The sequence below is a fragment of the Poecilia reticulata genome, unplaced genomic scaffold (genome assembly GCF_000633615.1).
Source record: "Poecilia reticulata strain Guanapo unplaced genomic scaffold, Guppy_female_1.0+MT scaffold_398, whole genome shotgun sequence".
Taxonomy (NCBI): domain Eukaryota; kingdom Metazoa; phylum Chordata; class Actinopteri; order Cyprinodontiformes; family Poeciliidae; genus Poecilia; species Poecilia reticulata.
In genome coordinates this window covers 6152-14410 of record NW_007615167.1, presented here as the reverse complement: position 1 = coordinate 14410, position 8259 = coordinate 6152, and the positions used below count along the sequence as shown (strand labels likewise).

The following is an 8259-nucleotide window of genomic DNA, read 5'->3' as shown; positions in this document are numbered from 1 at the left end:
TTTTTACATGGAAATGTGACAGAAAGAGCATTGTTCAGATGAAGCAGTAAAGTTTCCAAATGTAAAGTAGGTTACAGGGCAAATGTGTGGAGGAGGCTAACCTCACCGTGAAAACACCATTCCCACAGTGACACATAGTGGTGGCAGCATTATGCTGTGGGGATGCTTTACTTTAACAGAAAGAGAAAAGCCCATAAACCTGGTTGAATTTCTAGCAGAGTAACAACCCAAAATATGCAACCAGAGCTGCAAGGTAATAATTTAGTTGGCAACATAGCCATGTGTTAGAATGGCTTAGTCAAAGTTCAAAGTTCAAACCTAAATCCAGCTGAGAGTATGTTGACAACATATTGACAACAAATGTTTGCAAAACATTTTGAAACTGAGGAGTCATTTTCCTTTTCCTTTACGATTTTGCCCTGCTGATGGTCTGGGCACAAGAATGTAGAAAGGGTTGTGAATACTTTTAATGCAAACATATGATCGAGGTTTAACATTATTCCGTATGTTTTATTGAAAATAAAACCTTATTGTTCTTCCAGAGGAAAAAAATGTGTACGTTTTGATGCATGTACAACGTGATCGATAACAGTAGGGGTAACTGCTGTGACTGTTACAGCTCAAACTGCAAAAACTGTTACATTGCTTTATTTCTGATTTTATTAAGAGTCCTGTCAAAGGAAATGCAGCATATAGAAACAAATATTTTGATGAGCAGAAGACCACTATGTGGGTTGGGTGGACGTCCTGACCTGCAGGAAATCTTAGCTTAAGTTCCTTATTCTGGAAAATAAAAACAAAAGCAGCCAGGTGGGAGAAAACAACACACAACACATTCAGCAGCATCCATTACAAGTTATATTGATACATTGCATAAATATGTACAAAAAATAATGCATATCAATTTTCCCTTCATTAAAAAACTACCAAGAGAACTGCTCCAAAGCACCAATAAAACTATGCTGTACATAAAATAATAAAATATGATTTCTCTTGTATGTGCCATTATGATTGAGCATGTTTAAAATCCATATTTAGACAAAGATACTGTACTTGGTAAACAGGTAAGTCAATGATGCAATGGAAATAAAAAAAAAATATGTACAAATATGTACAGCAAAACATCAGCTATATTTACAATTTACCATCAAAGAAAAACAAAATTTTAAAGAGGTGGGATCTTTTTAAGTTTTTTTTTTCTGTCCTGGGTTTGCGTTGTCAATGGTAGCAACCTCTCACCCTTGAAACACGGCAGAGCCTGAATGATTTCAGCGATTGCGTTCTGATAACGTGGCTCGATTTTTGTCTCGTCAAAAGCTCCCAAGTGCCTCGAATGGTTTGGTTAAGCCGCCTCCTTTGCCGCTCAGATCACAGAGAAGATCCGGAATGCCTTCCCTCCAGGAGGGTTTTGAAGGCTGCAGGGGAAGAGTGGGACAAGAGTAATCAGTCTTGGTGCTGTGTTTTTTTTCTCTCTTCAAACATTCACCTAGACATAATTGATAGGACCATTCAACCACAGTTGGTATGGTATGGTTGGTATGGTTGGTAAGTGTCTAAAATTATGATTACAAGGTCGGCAAAAAAAAAGTTACCTCACGGATGGATCGCCATTTATACAAAAAAACATCCAGGGGAGAGTTCGTAACCACTGCTGACATTTGAATTATGTGAGCACTAGCTTGGCTTGGGCTTCTTAACTTTCCATCAACCATCATACAAACCAATTAGTTCATTTTCTTTCAAATGGGCATGAATACATCCCAAAAATGAGAGGTTTATTCTCATTACAAGTAAAGATAAGAAAAAATCTAATTATTTTGTAGCATAATCTGTTACATATATTTTTGAAAAATCCAATTATTTAATTTGAATACATTTACTTAGTTGGTAATATTCTTTTTCTTACTAAATCACCAATGGCACTCTAATTCTCACCTTGGCAACTGCTACATAATAAATGCAACTGCAGAATATTTATATTGTTATTTACATTTTTCAGTTAATCAGAGTAACTTCTAATGAGTAGTTAATTAAAACCTTAGGGTAGAAATGCCACATGTCAGAGCCTTACTTATTTGAGTCGCTCATCAAAATATGCAACACAAGAGAGTCTGCTGTTGAAGTATTGGCAAAGTATTGATCTTTATTATTCAGAAATAGTTGCTCCCTATATTTGGTCATTTCTATAGTCTGAGCAAAAATTAAGATCTGTTAAATAAATCCAAAACTCTCAGAGTGGCACGTTCAATTCCATAACACACTTCGAAGGCAATACACCTCCAGAAAAACTTTTTCGTTCCCACCATCACAAACCAAAACAATGTGCGAAGTTTGCTTAATGGAACTTGAACTGGGGTGATGACCAGCATGTTTAGAGGTCAGATAAAACTAAGTTGGTGCTTTTTGACAACAAACATTCCAGGTAGGTCTGGGAATGAACAAAGTGTGAAGCTGCAAAACAAAAAAAACTTGATGAGTTGATGAATGATTCACCTCAGATTCTACATTTTAAGCAGCTGCAATTTTCCCAACACTTTATTGCTGCTCTAACCGCATAACCGTCTGTTTCTGAGGACTGCGTGAGAAAAAAAAATATGACGCTCGAGCAAGATCTCCACAGCACTGAAAAACAATCTAGAGACAATTATTATCACTTTACCCTTGGTGAAGACTGAAAGAAATGCTTTAGATTTCATTTTTTCCATGAAAAAAATGAAATCCATTATCCATTATTTTCCATTTTTGGGCGACATCAAGTCCCAAGACGGAGGAAATGCTTTGTTGTTAAACAGCATCTTGCAATGAGGGTTTTCTCATAAGTGGTGACAAATGTGTTTTAGCAAATGTGCTCAAAACTTCAAAAGCTTTGTCATTACAAATTTAAAATAGTGGCATTTTCAGGTTGTGGGATGATTACTTAAAGGATGTTGTCTTGCTCAGGTAATGCTGACTGTTTTCTCAAAACTAACAAAAAACAATTAAGGGAACTCTCACTCAGAGACACATGAAGATGCTACACTCATCTTCTCAACAATAATTGCCCAGCTTTTAATTATGTTCAATTCAAATCATGCTAATTGCCCTCCGAGGCACCCTGTATCAGAGTTTTAATAAAGTGTCTGTATCAATGGAAATATTAGGGCCTCAAAGAGGAAAGAGTGTTTGAATTTCTCTCCACCTGGGAACCGTTCATTCAATCCAATAACCGAGACCACGTCGACTGTAATTCCTTACATTGGGTTTTTGCCATCACTCTGGATGCTGCTACAGTAAAACTCCACTTGTTAAATTAGGTGTCTGTTTGAAGAGCAAATTCCAGTAAGTATGCAAATCCTGAAAATATAAATGTCACCCTTCTATTGGTTTTCAAAATATTTGGAATGATCATAATCCATAGCAAGTAAAAATGATATGTTGTGAAATAATAAAGCATGCAGTTTAACGTCATGAGGACAAAATCTCCAAATGAAAATGCACATACCTACACACACACATATGCACATTTGTCTACACACTACACATATAATGTGTAGTGTAATTCCTGCCATACCTCTCAGAGAAAATCCCATTTTGGTATGAGGAAACATAGTGATTCCGCTTGTCCACTGGCATCACGTCTATGTATCCACCCAACCCGTTCCTGATGACTCCGGCATGGACAGCTGCCCGACATGCGCTGGACTTCTACAATGACCAGTAAGAAGAAAAAGGACGGTGAACTAAAACTTTGTGGAAGGTCGGCTTTTGCACATCTTTAAAAAAAAACAGGAACTCACGTCGGAGTATATTTTGGTACCAATGACTCTGGACAGGCGAGGGTTCTCCTCTAAACAGTTCCTTGGGCAATATAATCTAAAAATAAAATCATTTCAGGATTTGAGAACAATACTGGAAACCAAAAGTTAAAAATGTTTTTGGTGGTCAAACAGTAAAAGTTCAAACCTGGGACAGTGTCTCGAAGGCTTTTCATATGGACACAGTTGTTCAACTGTGGTTTCACAAGTAATGGCTTTAACTATATATATAAAAAAAAGCACACACAGAAAATGTCGAGAAATATTGATGCAGCAGCACACATTATAATGAGCAATATAATACACATATAGTGTGTCACACTCTCGGACTTACCTGCCACTCTGGAAACTGTGAAGGAGTTTGCACTGTGATATTTTCTGCCAAAGGAAAGGCATAGCACCCCATTAGATTTCCTCTTTTCCCTTCAGCTTCGATTGGATCGTAATGAGGTCACTACCGAGTATCTCAGGTGTGCTACATATATAAATGGCAATTTTGTTTCTAAAATCACCGCCTCACCCGAGAGACTGGACTCCGTTCTTGTTGGATTTGATGAAATAGTTCTTTCTGCCTTGTCTTGTCACGTCCAACCAGCCCCCGTCGTTATCTATGACACCGGCGTGCAGACCGGCTCTGCACACACTCGATTGCTGCACAAACCAGAGATATTTTTGTGTACGTTTTGCTGACACAGCAGTTAGACCTTACAAAAGTTTTCAAACAGTGGTAGAAAAAAATGTAGGAAGTTTGTGTTTGGCTAATTATTTCTTTCTTTCTGCAACAATTATTCTTGTTAATAAATATTACACGGTCTGTTTATTGTGCTGTTTTTTCTCAAACAGTGGCATCTTCTTAAAAAGTAGATAAAAGTTTTCTTCGATCTACTTTTTGACCTTTCTAAAAGTTGACTGACCAAGCTAAAATTGGTACCTAATGACAGAAAGACTAACTACATGTTTTTTGTTGTTGATTCAAATATTTGTTTTGGTCAACATGTGTCCCATCACTTCATACAGCAGACGACACTTAGGCATTATAAAGCCAGTAGAGCATAATCGAGCCATGATGAGCAGACTCAAGTGGAAAAAGGCCAGCAGGCTTATTTCATAGCAAAATTATACATTATCACAAGGTTTATGTTGGCAACAAAATACCTTCACGAAGACTTGATTGGTATTCAGGCAAAAATATTGCAAACTTTGATCTTAGCATGGTTTAGACTTTAAAATTGCATATCAACCTGTTTACCCACCATTTCATAGTACACTGTTCCAACCACTCTTCCTGCTGCATCCAGGCATCCAGCTGGACACTCGTACCTGTACGCCGACATGGAAAAAAGCCATAGTTTAAAAACACTGTTCGTTCCTCTTTATGCGTCACTGTTTGATCTCCGTTTTACCTATTACACGTCGTTCCTTTGCACTGATCTCGCAGCTTGGTGTCACAGGTGACGAGCTGAGCTGAAACGCAAACATTGTAACTTCTCAGAAAACGCTCCTGCACAAAACTGCATCCATAAGTCATCTGTCCTTAAATTGAGTATAACTAGACTTGAAAATCCCAGGCTGAGAGAAACCCAAGGGAAAGGGATTGGTGCATTGCTTCCAGAACAAAACACACACAACAAAAAAAAAACGCCACAACATATTTCAGGGTGGTCAGCAATAATAGAGGAAGTGTCTCATCTTACATCTCTTAGGGCCCTTGCACTGCAGGGAGGAAGCCGTTCAAAAACCACAGCGAGCCCCTTTCACTCCCGCTCAGCAAGCCAAAAACAAACACGTCCTCAGGGGATCACGCTAAAATAAAGACCCCCTCCTCCAAAGAGTGACTTGCAGTATTGGGCCGGGTTTACAGACTGTCAGAGTCGATCAAGTGGATAACAAGTAAAGGCTACAAAGCATCAAAGAAATCTTACATAAACTGTAAGTAAAGCAAGCATTGTTCAGTTATGATCTGTTTTCTTTCTATAATCCAATTCCGCTGCTTCCACACACACACAAATCTGATTCTCTGGTTCTAACCCAGCTTCCAGACCTCTTTCTTTATAGTACATACCGTACTGCACTTCCCAGATCGGCTGGTCCCACCCCTTAAACCAAGTCCAAAAGCCCCCGAATTTAAGTTGAAACTTGATCCAGAACAAACAGTTAAATGGCAACTTACACATCTGCTGAATGTTGACCACTTCATTCTTCTGCAGGTCCTCTGTGGGGGGCTCAGCAGGGGCCGGGGCAGGGAGGCTGGGAGGTGCGGGCTTGGAGGCCCGAGACCAGGGTTTCGTTCCTCGAGGGCCCTCTGGCTCAATAAAGTTGCTCTCCTCTGTTTCCTCCAGCGGTGGGTTAGATCTGTCATCTTCAACTGGAGACACAGAAACAGGGGAACGATGGGTCTTTTCATTTCACTTTTGTCTGGGTTCTTTGCCTTTTTCCAGTGTGACTCGTAGTATACCTTTGTAGCAAAGATTATCCTTGCATCCTCCTCCGTAGCTTGGAGGACAAGAAGAGCATGGAGTCCCGTGTTTGTAGGGGGAATGTCCCCACCAATTCCCCCTGTTATAATCGACATTCAGTAAAACTGCTCAAACATTGTAAATGAAACATGTTTCTTATTTTTATTTAAATTTCCTAACATGACTTTATTCTGCTGTACTTACTTTGGTGAATAGTTGCAGACCAGATATACAGCTTTCTCCCAAATTTGTCCCCACACATTCATGTTGTAGCAGAGGTTGATGGCACAGCCAATCCGGCTGCTCGTGGCCCAGACCAGCTACAAAATGATGATACAGCTCACTACACAACAAAAACAGCTGACACAAATAAGTTAAGTCAGGTAGTTTTTTTTTTTACCTGTGTGTAATGGGTGCAAACAGGTCCGGAGCATTTGAACGGGCAGTAGGGATTACACTCTTGAGGATAAGGGAAGGAGTAATCTTTCACTTCATCGTACCAGGCCTGCACATGGGACGTAGGGGGCCGATACCTAATAACGGCAGTGAGTATTACAAGTCGCACAAAGCTAACAAAAACCAAAACTGTGATCTCTGTCTTGCAGTGAGTCCAAGGACAAGAAGCAAAAGAGTTCCATAAAGTACACATACTCAAAGTTGTAATGATTAATTAAATACACTTGCTAGCTTAGCAAGGAAAAACATTGCTCTGAGTAATACACCTCCACCATGTATAATTGTCAACCACTGATAAACACGCCAATTTAGGCACTACTGTTATGATGGCTCTAATTGGTTAGCGCGGCTACGTTACCAAGGCCACAAGCATGGAACCAGGAGCTGAAGGATAATTTGATTAAAATTAAGCATCTTGACGGTGAGTTGAACTGATGAGATGCAAAAACAAGATTTTCTTATGTGAGGCACTGACGTTTCTAGAGATTTTTTTTGAAAGGGGTGCGAGTAAGCAAATGGAAAAACAGAACCAAGTGAGAGTCTGTGCTGTGTAAATCTATTGGGCTGCGGCGTGGGGTCAGGTACTCGTCCACAATGGGTAAACAATGTCAGCAGTTGTTTTGTATATGCCCCTGTGGCCTATTGGCTGGGACAGGGAAGACTTTCTCCCACAATAATAAGTCAGTATTTAGACTCGCACAGGGATCCTTTTGTGTCAGAAAATGAAATGATCATTTAAACTGGTCAAACCTAAAGCGAATAGTTCTTCTTTGACAGATTTTACACTAAAAACTTGTTAAAATAATTAAAAAAAAGACTCACTTAATTTTTGTGAACCCAGTAATTTGTGCTGTACATTGGACAAACAAGGAGCTACTCTGAAGTAAGACAGCATTATGTCATATACTGTCTATACTGTGAAAGAAGAAATGTCAATGTTTTCAGTGTAATCAGGAAAACCCATTATATTTGTAATGCCTCCTCTGGAGAAATGGCAAAGAAAGAAAAAAAACAGAAAAAGTTGCTAACTTGTTAAGAAGATTCTAACTTTTTATTGAATAAGATTATTTACCTTCCCCAATGCACACCCAGGTTCTGCCCGATCTGTGGGAGTAAGCCCGCAGGACCATGCTCCCACAGGCAGGTCTCTGCCCACTCCTCAGCAGTACGTTCCAGTTCCGTGTCCCACACCTGACCAGAGGGACAAGACAGACAATAACAAATAGCATAAGTTTGCAGAATATTTTTGGAATAAAAGCTGGAAAGTTGACAAAATGTTATCCAAAGCCAATTAGACAGAGAGCTGATGATAGAACATGAGGTTTATCAATGTCAAGTTAGAGAGCTGGTAATGAGCAAAGACATTTACAGCCATATGTGCTTTTTTCTGTGGGCAGTGATGTGCTAAATCCATATGATGAAGTGCTAAGTAGCTTCATCATCTTCACGTTAGCTGTATCTTAAAACTGATGTCAATGTGGAGATTTATTCACTTTATTTCTGCTAACCAGCAATTTCACCCTCAACAGGCCTCCTCTGAATTGTTTCTAAAT

At 39.3% G+C, this 8259-nt stretch overlaps 1 protein-coding gene across 1 annotated transcript; it reads right to left on the bottom strand.

The window, feature by feature from the left end:
- Positions 1–485: 485 nt before the first annotated feature.
- LOC103460964 (cysteine-rich secretory protein LCCL domain-containing 1-like) lies at positions 486–7897 on the bottom strand (the record flags this gene model as incomplete). Its single annotated transcript, XM_008403274.1, has 13 exons — positions 486–1415; positions 3551–3684; positions 3777–3852; positions 3943–4015; positions 4129–4172; positions 4315–4445; positions 5048–5114; positions 5198–5258; positions 5965–6159; positions 6250–6350; positions 6455–6570; positions 6651–6783; positions 7779–7897. Coding segments are annotated over 13 exons (1302 nt in total), but the record flags the coding sequence as incomplete, so codon positions are not given.
- Positions 7898–8259: the final 362 nt, after the last annotated feature.